General features: G+C 41.6%; 1 protein-coding gene across 1 annotated transcript; it reads right to left on the bottom strand.

The window, feature by feature from the left end:
* Positions 1 to 3,858: 3,858 nt before the first annotated feature.
* Positions 3,859 to 15,419, bottom strand: LOC309484491 (uncharacterized protein). Its single transcript, XM_082150865.1, has 4 exons — positions 15,279 to 15,419; positions 14,944 to 15,082; positions 4,823 to 4,930; positions 3,859 to 4,479 (listed from the first exon to the last, which is right to left on the bottom strand). The coding sequence occupies exons 2-4, from the start codon at positions 15,019 to 15,021 to the stop codon at positions 4,102 to 4,104; spliced, it is 564 nt and encodes a 187-aa protein (XP_082006991.1). The 5' UTR covers positions 15,022 to 15,082; positions 15,279 to 15,419; the 3' UTR covers positions 3,859 to 4,101.

Raw genomic sequence — 15,419 nt, 5'->3', positions numbered from 1 at the left:
GTGCTATAGAACTGATAAGCTAATTAAACACATGTAATCGATTAATATAAATAAAAAAGTTCAAATGTTCTTGCTTTTATTGAAATGCAAGATGCTTTTTGGAACAATTAAAGACAAGTCCATCCATCCATTCTATATCCATTCATTCTGTAAGCAAGAAAGAAGGACATATATATATATATATTTTTCTAATGTGTAATAGCTTTTTGTCCATTCATTCTGAAAGCAAGAAAGAAAGAACGTTTTTTTTTTGTTGTTGTTCTAATGTGTAATACATTTTTCATTACACTCTCATCGCTATATTATGAAAAGTATGCTGTAAGTTTTCCTACTGGAAAGCAGGTTTAAGCCCCTGCTTTGACTTCTGGGAAATGTCATCAAACAGGTTGGGAGACACAGGAAACATGCAAGAATGCACAGAAGAATGCATTTCTTTTTAAACTGACAAGTTTCCTCAAAACGTTCAAGAGAATTACACACCCAGAAGGTGCCTTGGGGAAAACCATATTTTTAACCATATTCGTGCTTATGATTAATGTTAGTATACAAATATGTTAAAAAAAATTATACTGCTTTTTTTTTCTTTTTCTTCTTTGTCAATTACAACAATATCTATTTATTAAACCAACATCCTTCAGTTGGAACTTGGATGAACATTATCTGTGACCAAACACACCCTCTAGTGGTTGAACTGAAACTGAAAGAAACTGACACTTTGTTTTAAAAGAAACATCTGAAACACGCATGAGATCTCCATTAAGTGTTCTGAGGCATGAAAGAGCAACCTCTGAGTACGGAAGCGTATTGCATTCACTTGAGGAAAAAAAATCTACTCTGTTTTTCTGAATTAATGAGTTAATTATCTCAGAATTACGAGATAATTTTTCATGAAAAAAAAGTTTTTGCTCTGTTTTTCTGAATTAACGAGTTAATTATCTCAGAATTCCGAGAAAATTTTTCATGAATAAAAAGTTTTTGCTCTGTTTTTCTGAATTAATGACTTAATTATCTAAAAATTATGAGATAATTTTTTCTTGAAATAAAAATATTTGCTCTGTTTTTCTGAATTAATGACTTAATTATCTCAGAATTATGAGATAATTTTTCATTTTAAAAAAATTGTTCTGTTTTTCTGAATTAATGACTTAATTATCTCAGAATTCTGAGATAATTAACTCATTAATTCAGAAAAACAGAGTAAAAACTTTTATTCATGAAAAATTATCTCGTAATTCTGAGATAATTAGCTCGTTAATTCAGAAAAACAGAATAAAAAAAAAATATGAAAAATTATCTCATAATTCTGAGATAATTAAGTCATTAATTCAGAAAAACAGAGTAAAAACTTTTTATTTATGAAAAATTATCTCGTAATTCTGAGATAATTAACTCGTTAATTCAGAAAAACAGAATAAAAAAAATTTTTTATGAAAAATTATCTACTAATTCTGAGATAATTAACTCGTTAATTCAGAAAAACAGAGTAGATTTTTTTTTCTCAAGTGAATGCAATACGCTTCCGTAATACGGATATATATATATATATATATATATATATATATATATATATGCATATATACACTACCCTTCAAAAGTTTGGGGTCAGTAAGATTTTTTTATGTTTTTAAAAGAAGTATCTTCTGCTCACCAAGGCTGCATTTATTTGATAAAAAAAAAAAAAAAAACAGTAATATTGTGAAATATTATGACAATTTAAAATGACATTTTGCTATTTTAATATATTTTAAACTGTAATTTATTCCTGTGATCAAATCATTCTAATATGATGATTTGATGCTCAAGAAACATTCATTATTATTATCAGTGTTGAAAACAGTCGTGTACAATTTTTTTTTCACAATTCTTTGATGAATAGAAAGTTCAAAAGAACAGCATTTATTTAAAATAGAATATTTTCTAACATTATAAATGTCTTTACTGTAACTTTTGATCAGTTTAACTCATCCTTGATGAATAAAAGTATTGATTTATTTGATTTCCTTCCCCTAAAAATAAAATTAAATTCTTACTGACCCCAAACTTTTGACCGGTAGTGTTTAATGTTACAAAAGCTTTAGATTTCAGATAAATGCTGTTCTTTTGAACTTTCTATTCATCAAAGCATCATGAAATAAAAATGTATATAACTGTTTTCAACACTGATAATAATCATAAATGTTTCTTGAGCATCAAATCATCATATTAGAATGATTTCTGAAGGATCATGTCACACTGAAGACTGGAGTAATGATGCTGAAAATTCAGCTTTGATCACAGGAATAAATTACACTTTACTGTATATTCACATAGAAAACATCTGTTTTAAATTGGAATAATATTTCACAATATTACTGTTTTTGTTTGTATTTTTAATCAAATAAATGCAGCCTTGGTGAGCAGAAGATACTTCTTTTAAAAACATAAAAAATCTTACAGACCCCAAACTTTTGAACGGTAGTGTATATATATATATAGTTTGATTATGATCAGTGTCAAGTCAAGTCAAGTCAAGTTTATTTGTATAGCGCTTTTCACAATACAGATTGTATCAAAGCAGCTTCACAGTATTAAATTAAAATAATACAACAAAGTTTGTTTCAAGAGGAATTTATTGATTGATAAAATTAAATTAAATATCCCCAAAATATCCCCAACTGAGCAAGCCAAAGGCAACAGTGGCAAGGAACCGAAAAACTCCATCAAGTGACCTAATGGTGTCCTAAAACTCCATCAGGTGACCTAATGGAGGAAAAAAACCTTGGGAGAACCCAGGCTCAGTCGGGGGCCAGTTCTCCTCTGGCATTTATGAGCTAGAGGCCGGATTGTAGTTTGAACTATAGGATTATATGAATGCCTGGCTGAAGAGATGCGACTTTAATCTAGTTTTAAACTGGGAGAGCGAGTCTGAGCAACGAACAGTATCAGGAAGACTATTCCAGAGTTTTGGAGCCAAATGTGAAAATGCTCTCCCTCCTTTGGTGGTTCTGGATATCCTAGGTATGACCAAAAGCCTTGAATTTAGTGATCTTAAAGAGCGCGATGGATTATAGGGTGATAGAAGATCCGTTAAATAGACTGGAGCTAAGCCGTTTAGGGCTTTATAAGTCAGTAGCAATAACTTGTAATTAATACGGAGTTTTATAGGTAACCAATGCAGTGATGATAAAATCGGTGTTATATGATCATATTTTCTTGATCTCGTAAGAACTCTAGCGGCGGCATTTTGGACTAACTGTAGCTTGTTTATTGAGGATGCAGGACAACCAGCTAATAAAGCATTACAGTAATCCAGTCTCGAGGTCATGAATGCATGAACTAACTTTTCTGCATCAGAAACTGATAGCATATTACGTAGCTTAGCAATGTTTCTAAGGTGGAAAAAGGCTGTTTTTGTAACATATGAAATATGATTTTCAAAAGACAGGTTGCAATCGAGTATAACACCCAGGTCTTTTACTGTAGAGGATAAAGTAACAGGACATCCTATGATGTTAAAGTTGTATTGTGCGAGGTTTTGTGGGCGGTTTTTTGAACCGATAAGTATTACCTCTGTCTTGTCTGGATTTAATAAAAGAAAATTACGCGTCATCCAATCTTTTATATCTTTAACACACTCTGTCAATTTGGAAAATTTAGCGGTTTCATCCGGCTGTGATGAAATATATATTTGAGTGTCATCAGCATAACAATGGAAACAAATTCCATGTTTCCTTATAATATATCCGAGTGGCATCATATATATTGAGAATAACAGAGGGCCTAACACAGATCCCTGCGGCACTCCATAGTTTACTGGAGTTATGATCGATTTTTCTCCATTTAAATAGACAAAATGGTAGCGGTCAGATAGGTATCTGTGGTAGGTATATAAACAGTGTCTGTTTAATGGAATAAAAACAGGCTTCATTTGAAATGATCATTTATTTTTCAAACAGTGGCAAACAGTTGTGTTGTTCGTTTTAATATATTAGTTGATTAATAATTCGATTTTACTGAATTGAGTGAAATGTAAGGAGTTTGTTTTCTAAATGTAGAATAGTAATAAACTCATTGCAAATCTAAGCTTCGTGAGAATCTTTTAAAAAGCTATTCCTTCATTCCCTAAAAAGCTAGTAACATAATCCACAATCTCCCCGCCTGAACAATCTTTCCTGAGATCTGCGCCATTGTAGGTCTGAATAAAACAAGTCTGTTCACCATTCTAGAGACCGGGAGACCATATGGAAACATATTCATGGCTGCAACCACATAAACAGGGGTGATGTTAGGAGGGAGTCTCGCTCTGGGCACGATCAGGAGCTCTGCTAGGATTTTCCCCATCGCCCACACATCAGAGTACTGGTCTCTGTATTTTCCTTGGAAAATCTCCGGAGCGGAGTAACACCAATTGCCTCCTTCTGTGCCAAAGCAAAGGCCGTTCTTCTGAAACCTGGCGAGTCCCAAGTCAATTATGACGGCCCGATAAGTGCTGTGTTCCACCTGTGAACGAGACACACTGTAATGACTGAGCTGATAAGAGTCAACTGTTTTGGGATTTTTAGTTTATGAGTCACTCATGACTAGTAAAATGCACTGAAAAACCATTGAAGTTCATTCATAACTTTCCATATTGAGATACAGTACAATTTTATATATCAGAATATAGAGCTAATTAGACATTTAGGAGAGCAGATTGAAATAAACTTTTTTAGAAAGATACATTTCTAGAGAAAAATTCCTCAAAATATTTTAAATTGACTTAAAATTATATGTGGGGGGAAACATCATCTGTCCACAGGACAACTGTTTGGGAAAAACCCTCGACACACAAAGCATATCTCACCATGATGTTGTCAGGCTTGAGGTCCTGGTGGACGATGCTCTTGCTGTGCATGTAAGCGAGGCCTTCACACATACCATTAATAATAGTGATTATGACTGGCTTTGTTAGCTGTAGAGAAATAAAATAAATTAATATATAATCCTTGAAGAACTGTTAATATCCATGGAAACTTTCATTGCACAAAAGGTTCTTATAGTGGAAAAAGGTTCCTCAGATTATTAAAATATTCTTTACACTAAGGAAAAATGTTTAAAAAATGTTCTTTAGTGATTCCAAAATGTTTTTTCTATTGCATCACGATTAAAAATCTTTTGGAACCTTTTGGATGAGATGCATTATTTAATGGTTATTGTTTTAGTGTACTATGCTAGGTTTTATGTATAACTTTGTTTGCTAAATTTAAATAATGAGTCAATACATTATCAATCCTTCTTCCAAAATGTGTTTTTGTCTTACCCTGATTCACTATGGTAAGCCTACTATCCAGTAAGTGTATATTTTCTGTCGGGATGGTTTTCACAGGAAATTGCATATGCGCCTGATACTAGAATTTGGATATGATACCGTGAAAAATATCGATACTCTATACCATTTTCGTAACCACGGGGAAAACCTGCCATATATATATATTTTTAATATATGTTTTTGTCCATCATATGATGACCAGATTCATATATAAATGTATTTTTTTATAATTATCTCACCTAAATGTTTGCTCACTCAATGTATTTGTGTTTTTACAATGGGGTAATTTTGTTGCTAAAAGGAAGCATGATTTCATGAAAGGATGAGCATGAAAAAAAGTTAAAAAGGCTAAAGAATAATCCTTACAATTAAAGTTAATAAAGTTATTTAGTCAAGAGCAATGAGGGTCAAAGCTGCGGGAATGAGTTACATAATGTGTAATATTTGTTATAATTCAGGCCCTGTAACACCAACTTTGTTCAACTGGAGCGAATGAGACGAGACGAGTGAATGAGACGAGGGAATGAGACGAGGGAATGAGATGAGTGAATGAGATGAGTGAATGAGACGAGTGAATGAGATGAGGGAATGAGACGAGCGAATGAGATGAGTGAATGAGATGAGACGAGCGAATGAGATGAGTGAATGAGATGAGACGAGCGAATGAGACGAGGGAATGAGACGAGCGAATGAGACGAGCGAATGAGATGAGTGAATGAGATGAGACGAGCGAATGAGACGAGGGAATGAGATGAGTGAATGAGACGAGCGAATGAGACGAGTGAATGAGATGAGACGAGCGAATGAGACGAGCGAATGAGACGAGTGAATGAGATGAGATGAGACGAGCGAATGAGACGAGCGAATGAGACGAGTGAATGAGATGAGACGAGCGAATGAGACGAGGGAATGAGATGAGTGAATGAGATGAGACGAGCGAATGAGACGAGCGAATGAGACGAGTGAATGAGATGAGTGAATGAGATGAGACGAGCGAATGAGACGAGGGAATGAGACGAGCGAATGAGACGAGCGAATGAGATGAGTGAATGAGATGAGACGAGCGAATGAGACGAGCGAATGAGACGAGCGAATGAGATGAGTGAATGAGATGAGACGAGCGAATGAGACGAGGGAATGAGACGAGCGAATGAGACGAGCGAATGAGATGAGTGAATGAGACGAGCGAATGAGACGAGTGAATGAGATGAGTGAATGAGATGAGTGAATGAGATGAGTGAATGAGATGAGACGAGCGAATGAGACGAGCGAATGAGACGAGTGAATGAGATGAGATGAGACGAGCGAATGAGACGAGCGAATGAGATGAGTGAATGAGACGAGCGAATGAGACGAGCGAATGAGACGAGTGAATGAGATGAGTGAATGAGATGAGACGAGCGAATGAGACGAGCGAATGAGACGAGTGAATGAGATGAGATGAGACGAGCGAATGAGACGAGCGAATGAGACGAGTGAATGAGATGAGACGAGCGAATGAGACGAGCGAATGAGATGAGTGAATGAGATGAGTGAATGAGATGAGACGAGCGAATGAGACGAGTGAATGAGATGAGACGAGCGAATGAGACGAGCGAATGAGACGAGTGAATGAGATGAGTGAATGAGATGAGACGAGCGAATGAGACGAGCGAATGAGACGAGCGAATTTGACGAGCGAATGAGACGAGGGAATGAGACGAGTGAATGAGACGAGCGAATGAGACGAGCGAATGAGACGAGCGAATGAGACGAGCGAATGAGATGAGTGAATGAGATGAGACGAGCGACTGAGACGAGCGAATGAGATGAGTGAATGAGATGAGACGAGCGAATGAGACGAGGAAATGAGACGAGTGAATGAGATGAGTGAATGAGATGAGACGAGCGAATGAGACGAGCGAATGAGACGAGCGAATTTGACGAGCGAATGAGACGAGGGAATGAGACGAGTGAATGAGACGAGCGAATGAGACGAGCGAATGAGACGAGCGAATGAGATGAGTGAATGAGATGAGACGAGCGAATGAGACGAGCGAATGAGATGAGTGAATGAGATGAGACGAGCGAATGAGACGAGGGAATGAGACGAGTGAATGAGACGAGCGAATGAGACGAGCGAATGAGACGAGCGAATGAGACGAGTGAATGAGATGAGTGAATGAGATGAGACGAGCGAATGAGACGAGCGAATGAGATGAGTAAATGAGATGAGACGAGCGAATGAGACGAGCGAATGAGATGAGTGAATGAGATGAGACGAGCGAATGAGACGAGGGAATGAGATGAGTGAATGAGATGAGACGAGCGAATGAGACGAGCGAATGAGACGAGTGAATGAGATGAGTGAATGAGATGAGACGAGCGAATGAGACGAGCGAATGAGACGAGCGAATGAGATGAGTGAATGAGATGAGACGAGCGAATGAGACGAGGGAATGAGATGAGTGAATGAGATGAGTGAATGAGATGAGACGAGCGAATGAGACGAGTGAATGAGATGAGTGAATGAGATGAGACGAGCAAATGAGACGAGCGAATGAGACGAGTGAATGAGATGAGATGAGACGAGCGAATGAGACGAGCGAATGAGACGAGTGAATGAGATGAGACGAGCGAATGAGACGAGCGAATGAGATGAGTGAATGAGATGAGACGAGCGAATGAGACGAGGGAATGAGATGAGTGAATGAGATGAGTGAATGAGATGAGACGAGCGAATGAGACGAGGGAATGAGATGAGTGAATGAGATGAGTGAATGAGATGAGACGAGCGAATGAGACGAGCGAATGAGACGAGCGAATGAGACGAGCGAATGAGATGAGTGAATGAGATGAGTGAATGAGATGAGACGAGCGAATGAGACGAGTGAATGAGATGAGTGAATGAGATGAGTGAATGAGATGAGACGAGCGAATGAGACGAGTGAATGAGATGAGTGAATGAGATGAGACGAGCAAATGAGACGAGCGAATGAGACGAGTGAATGAGATGAGACGAGCGAATGAGACGAGCGAATGAGATGAGCGAATGAGATGAGTGAATGAGATGAGTGAATGAGATGAGACGAGCGAATGAGACGAGCGAATGAGATGAGTGAATGAGATGAGACGAGCGAATGAGACGAGGGAATGAGATGAGTGAATGAGATGAGTGAATGAGATGAGACGAGCGAATGAGACGAGGGAATGAGATGAGCGAATGAGACGAGCGAATGAGACGAGTGAATGAGATGAGTGAATGAGATGAGACGAGCGAATGAGACGACCGAATGAGACGAGGGAATGAGATGAGTGAATGAGATGAGACGAGCGAATGAGACGAGGGAATGAGATGAGTGAATGAGATGAGTGAATGAGATGAGACGAGCGAATGAGACGAGGGAATGAGATGAGCGAATGAGACGAGCGAATGAGACGAGCGAATGAGACGAGCGAATGAGACGAGTGAATGAGATGAGTGAATGAGATGAGACGAGCGAATGAGACGACCGAATGAGACGAGGGAATGAGATGAGTGAATGAGATGAGACGAGCGAATGAGACGAGGGAATGAGATGAGCGAATGAGATGAGTGAATGAGATGAGACGAGCGAATGAGACGAGCGAATGAGATGAGTGAATGAGATGAGACGAGCGAATGAGACGAGGGAATGAGATGAGTGAATGAGATGAGTGAATGAGATGAGACGAGCGAATGAGACGAGGGAATGAGACGAGGGAATGAGACGAGTGAATGAGACGAGTGAATGAAACGAGCGAATGAGATGAGACGAGCGAATGAGACGAGGGAATGAGACGCGCGAATGAGACGAGCGAATGAGATGAGACGAGGGAATGAGATGAGCGAATGAGACGAGGGAATGAGACAAGGGAATGAGACGAGCGAATGAGACGAGTGAATGAGACGACCGAATGAGATGAGACGAGCGAATGAGACGAGGGAATGAGACGAGGGAATGAGACGAGGGAATGAGACGAGTGAATGAGACGAGTGAATGAGACGAGCGAATGAGATGAGACGAGCGAATGAGACGAGGGAATGAGACGAGCGAATGAGACGAGCGAATGAGATGAGACGAGCGAATGAGACGAGCGAATGAGACGAGCGAATTTGACGAGCGAATGAGACGAGGGAATGAGACGAGTGAATGAGACGAGCGAATGAGACGAGCGAATGAGACGAGCGAATGAGACGAGCGAATGAGATGAGTGAATGAGATGAGACGAGCGACTGAGACGAGCGAATGAGATGAGTGAATGAGATGAGACGAGCGAATGAGACGAGGAAATGAGACGAGTGAATGAGATGAGTGAATGAGATGAGACGAGCGAATGAGACGAGCGAATGAGACGAGCGAATTTGACGAGCGAATGAGACGAGGGAATGAGACGAGTGAATGAGACGAGCGAATGAGACGAGCGAATGAGACGAGCGAATGAGACGAGCGAATGAGATGAGTGAATGAGATGAGACGAGCGAATGAGACGAGCGAATGAGATGAGTGAATGAGATGAGACGAGCGAATGAGACGAGGGAATGAGACGAGTGAATGAGACGAGCGAATGAGACGAGCGAATGAGACGAGTGAATGAGATGAGTGAATGAGATGAGACGAGCGAATGAGACGAGCGAATGAGATGAGTAAATGAGATGAGACGAGCGAATGAGACGAGCGAATGAGATGAGTGAATGAGATGAGACGAGCGAATGAGACGAGGGAATGAGATGAGTGAATGAGATGAGACGAGCGAATGAGACGAGCGAATGAGACGAGTGAATGAGATGAGTGAATGAGATGAGACGAGCGAATGAGACGAGCGAATGAGACGAGCGAATGAGATGAGTGAATGAGATGAGACGAGCGAATGAGACGAGGGAATGAGATGAGTGAATGAGATGAGTGAATGAGATGAGACGAGCGAATGAGACGAGTGAATGAGATGAGTGAATGAGATGAGTGAATGAGATGAGACGAGCGAATGAGACGAGTGAATGAGATGAGTGAATGAGATGAGACGAGCAAATGAGACGAGCGAATGAGACGAGTGAATGAGATGAGATGAGACGAGCGAATGAGACGAGCGAATGAGACGAGTGAATGAGATGAGACGAGCGAATGAGACGAGCGAATGAGATGAGTGAATGAGATGAGACGAGCGAATGAGACGAGGGAATGAGATGAGTGAATGAGATGAGTGAATGAGATGAGACGAGCGAATGAGACGAGGGAATGAGATGAGTGAATGAGATGAGTGAATGAGATGAGACGAGCGAATGAGACGAGCGAATGAGACGAGCGAATGAGACGAGCGAATGAGATGAGTGAATGAGATGAGTGAATGAGATGAGACGAGCGAATGAGACGAGTGAATGAGATGAGTGAATGAGATGAGTGAATGAGATGAGACGAGCGAATGAGACGAGTGAATGAGATGAGTGAATGAGATGAGACGAGCAAATGAGACGAGCGAATGAGACGAGTGAATGAGATGAGACGAGCGAATGAGACGAGCGAATGAGATGAGCGAATGAGATGAGTGAATGAGATGAGTGAATGAGATGAGACGAGCGAATGAGACGAGCGAATGAGATGAGTGAATGAGATGAGACGAGCGAATGAGACGAGGGAATGAGATGAGTGAATGAGATGAGTGAATGAGATGAGACGAGCGAATGAGACGAGGGAATGAGATGAGCGAATGAGACGAGCGAATGAGACGAGTGAATGAGATGAGTGAATGAGATGAGACGAGCGAATGAGACGACCGAATGAGACGAGGGAATGAGATGAGTGAATGAGATGAGACGAGCGAATGAGACGAGGGAATGAGATGAGTGAATGAGATGAGTGAATGAGATGAGACGAGCGAATGAGACGAGGGAATGAGATGAGCGAATGAGACGAGCGAATGAGACGAGCGAATGAGACGAGCGAATGAGACGAGTGAATGAGATGAGTGAATGAGATGAGACGAGCGAATGAGACGACCGAATGAGACGAGGGAATGAGATGAGTGAATGAGATGAGACGAGCGAATGAGACGAGGGAATGAGATGAGTGAATGAGATGAGTGAATGAGATGAGACGAGCGAATGAGACGAGGGAATGAGACGAGGGAATGAGACGAGTGAATGAGACGAGTGAATGAAACGAGCGAATGAGATGAGACGAGCGAATGAGACGAGGGAATGAGACGAGCGAATGAGACGAGCGAATGAGATGAGACGAGGGAATGAGATGAGCGAATGAGACGAGGGAATGAGACAAGGGAATGAGACGAGCGAATGAGACGAGTGAATGAGACGACCGAATGAGATGAGACGAGCGAATGAGACGAGGGAATGAGACGAGGGAATGAGACGAGTGAATGAGACGAGTGAATGAGACGAGCGAATGAGATGAGACGAGCGAATGAGACGAGGGAATGAGACGAGCGAATGAGACGAGCGAATGAGATGAGACGAGCGAATGAGACGAGCGAATGAGACGAGCGAATTTGACGAGCGAATGAGACGAGGGAATGAGATGAGCGAATGAGACGAGCGAATGAGACGAGCGAATGAGACGAGCGAATGAGACGAGCGAATGAGATGAGTGAATGAGATGAGACGAGCGACTGAGACGAGCGAATGAGATGAGTGAATGAGATGAGACGAGCGAATGAGACGAGGAAATGAGACGAGTGAATGAGATGAGTGAATGAGATGAGACGAGCGAATGAGACGAGCGAATGAGACGAGCGAATTTGACGAGCGAATGAGACGAGGGAATGAGACGAGTGAATGAGACGAGCGAATGAGACGAGCGAATGAGACGAGCGAATGAGATGAGACGAGGGAATGAGATGAGCGAATGAGACGAGGGAATGAGACAAGGGAATGAGACGAGCGAATGAGACGAGTGAATGAGACGAGCGAATGAGATGAGACGAGCGAATGAGACGAGGGAATGAGACGAGGGAATGAGACGAGCGAATGAGACGAGTGAATGAGACGAGCGAATGAGATGAGACGAGCGAATGAGACGAGGGAATGAGACGAGCGAATGAGACGAGCGAATGAGATGAGACGAGGGAATGAGATGAGCGAATGAGACGAGGGAAGGAGACAAGGGAATGAGACGAGCGAATGAGACGAGCGAATGAGATGAGACGAGCGAATGAGACGAGCGAATGAGACGAGCGAATGAGACGAGCGAATGAGATGAGACGAGCGAATGAGACGAGGGAATGAGACGAGCGAATGAGATGAGTGAATGAGATGAGACGAGCGAATGAGACGAGGGAATGAGATGAGTGAATGAGATGAGTGAATGAGATGAGACGAGCGAATGAGACGAGGGAATGAGACGAGGGAATGAGACGAGTGAATGAGACGAGTGAATGAAACGAGCGAATGAGATGAGACGAGCGAATGAGACGAGGGAATGAGACGAGCGAATGAGACGAGCGAATGAGATGAGACGAGGGAATGAGATGAGCGAATGAGACGAGGGAATGAGACAAGGGAATGAGACGAGCGAATGAGACGAGTGAATGAGACGACCGAATGAGATGAGACGAGCGAATGAGACGAGGGAATGAGACGAGGGAATGAGACGAGTGAATGAGACGAGTGAATGAGACGAGCGAATGAGATGAGACGAGCGAATGAGACGAGGGAATGAGACGAGCGAATGAGACGAGCGAATGAGATGAGACGAGCGAATGAGACGAGCGAATGAGACGAGCGAATTTGACGAGCGAATGAGACGAGGGAATGAGATGAGCGAATGAGACGAGCGAATGAGACGAGCGAATGAGACGAGCGAATGAGACGAGCGAATGAGATGAGTGAATGAGATGAGACGAGCGACTGAGACGAGCGAATGAGATGAGTGAATGAGATGAGACGAGCGAATGAGACGAGGAAATGAGACGAGTGAATGAGATGAGTGAATGAGATGAGACGAGCGAATGAGACGAGCGAATGAGACGAGCGAATTTGACGAGCGAATGAGACGAGGGAATGAGACGAGTGAATGAGACGAGCGAATGAGACGAGCGAATGAGACGAGCGAATGAGATGAGACGAGGGAATGAGATGAGCGAATGAGACGAGGGAATGAGACAAGGGAATGAGACGAGCGAATGAGACGAGTGAATGAGACGAGCGAATGAGATGAGACGAGCGAATGAGACGAGGGAATGAGACGAGGGAATGAGACGAGCGAATGAGACGAGTGAATGAGACGAGCGAATGAGATGAGACGAGCGAATGAGACGAGGGAATGAGACGAGCGAATGAGACGAGCGAATGAGATGAGACGAGGGAATGAGATGAGCGAATGAGACGAGGGAAGGAGACAAGGGAATGAGACGAGCGAATGAGACGAGCGAATGAGATGAGACGAGCGAATGAGACGAGCGAATGAGACGAGCGAATGAGACGAGCGAATGAGATGAGACGAGCGAATGAGACGAGGGAATGAGACGAGCGAATGAGACGAGCGAATGAGATGAGACGAGGGAATGAGACGAGCGAATGAGACGAGGGAATGAGACGAGGGAATGAGACGAGCGAATGAGACGAGCGAATGAGAGGAAGGTGTGTATCAACTTGCTGTCGGACAGAATCAAATTGAAACTGTGGAAAATGAGCATTGGAGCCATTTTAGATATTTCAGTATCGATACCTATCAAAAAATATATATTTTTGACAACACTAACATGCAGCACGCTAAATCTCTAACCTCTGGGGAATCGTGAACTACGCTGGCAAAAAAAGAGAATGCGACAGAGCTCTTAATAAAACAAGAATCAACATGGCTTAGCTTTTCGGACATGGTGAGAACTGATGGATTTGAAAGGTTAAAAACTTTGCGGAGATGCCGTTTTTCAACAGGTGAGTAAGGTATTTTATTGTAGAGGTTAATTGTCATTAGTAGCTCTCTAAAGCCCCTTTCACACAGCGCTTTGAACCCGGCAAATTGCCGGCAAATTGCCAGAACACCTTCTGTGTGAACGCAAACACGACCCGGGATTGATGCCGGGATCGATGCCGGGTTGGGGACCTAGTAACATTGCCGTGTTCAGTCCCGGAACGCGCGCTGTGTGAACAAAAGCCGTAACAATGCCGTGTCGTAGTGATGACGCTGAAGCCGCGATCGTTCGCCAGCTGTGAAACGGTACGTAATGCGCAAGTTTATGATCGAATCAGAGAAAAAATGCACAAGCGTGGTTTCTAGAGAGAGAAATTGCAGCTCATAAGCAAACTTAACACGCTGCGGAGACATTACAAGTCACATCGATGTCACGTGTCTTTACGGAATTTTTACGGGTTGTGTGTGAACTCTCTGATTCCGGAAAATCACTGGCAGTGTGAATGAACCAAAATCAAACGAACCCGGGTCAAATCCCGGGTCACTTTATCCGTGTATTTTCCGGAATATCTGTGTGAAAGGGGCTTAACAGAGTTCAGTGTAAAGCAATATCTATTGTGAAGGGTCATATACACAGTCACGCAGACATGCATGTTTATTGTTTATTAACTGCTAAAGGGCCAAAAGTTACATAGTGTACCTTTAAGAAAATATCAGTTAAAAATGAATGAATCTTTGAATTTTTAACAAAACAAACAAACAAACAAACAAATCAATAAAATTTAATTTTACCTTCATGTATGACTGTGAGCTGAACATAAGTTTTTCCAGAGTTTTCCCAGAGATTAATTCCAAGGGAATGTTCCACATACCATTAGAGTCCAGCCAGGGATCTGCCAGGAGCTTCACCACATTGGAATGACGCAATGACCTACAATAAGATCACTTGTGCAAAATATGAAATATATCATAAAAGGCAGTATCCAGGATAAATATATGAAGTGTATAAATTTGGGTGAATTTAATGCAGTTAAGTTGTGCAAAATGTGCAAGAATTGTGTTGCATTAGTTCATAAAAAAAAAAAAAAATCATTTTAATTTTTTTGAGCGTATATACAAATACTCACCGATATATATTTTTCTCTTTCTGAATTTCTTCTTTAGTTACGACAGTACAGGGCACTTTCTTAAGAGCTGCACGGGTATTTCCAAAGGTTACTTTATACACCTTTCCAAAGTTTCCTTTACCATAAGTAGTAGTTGAAAAA

Source organism: Leuciscus leuciscus, assembly GCF_965113295.1.
Source record: "Leuciscus leuciscus genome assembly, chromosome: 20".
NCBI classification, from domain to species: Eukaryota; Metazoa; Chordata; class Actinopteri; order Cypriniformes; family Leuciscidae; genus Leuciscus; species Leuciscus leuciscus.
This window is presented reverse-complemented; position numbering and strand designations above follow the sequence as displayed.

Coding starts and splice junctions, on each gene's coding strand:
- LOC309484491 (XM_082150865.1), bottom strand. CDS start 15,021: ATGTGGAACATTCCCTTGGAATTAATCTCTGGGAAAACTCTGGAAAAA. Junction 4,931..14,943: donor GCTCACAGTCATACATGAAG/GTAAAATTAAAT, acceptor ATTTCTCTACAG/CTAACAAAGCCAGTCATAAT. Junction 4,480..4,822: donor TCAAGCCTGACAACATCATG/GTGAGATATGCT, acceptor TCTCGTTCACAG/GTGGAACACAGCACTTATCG.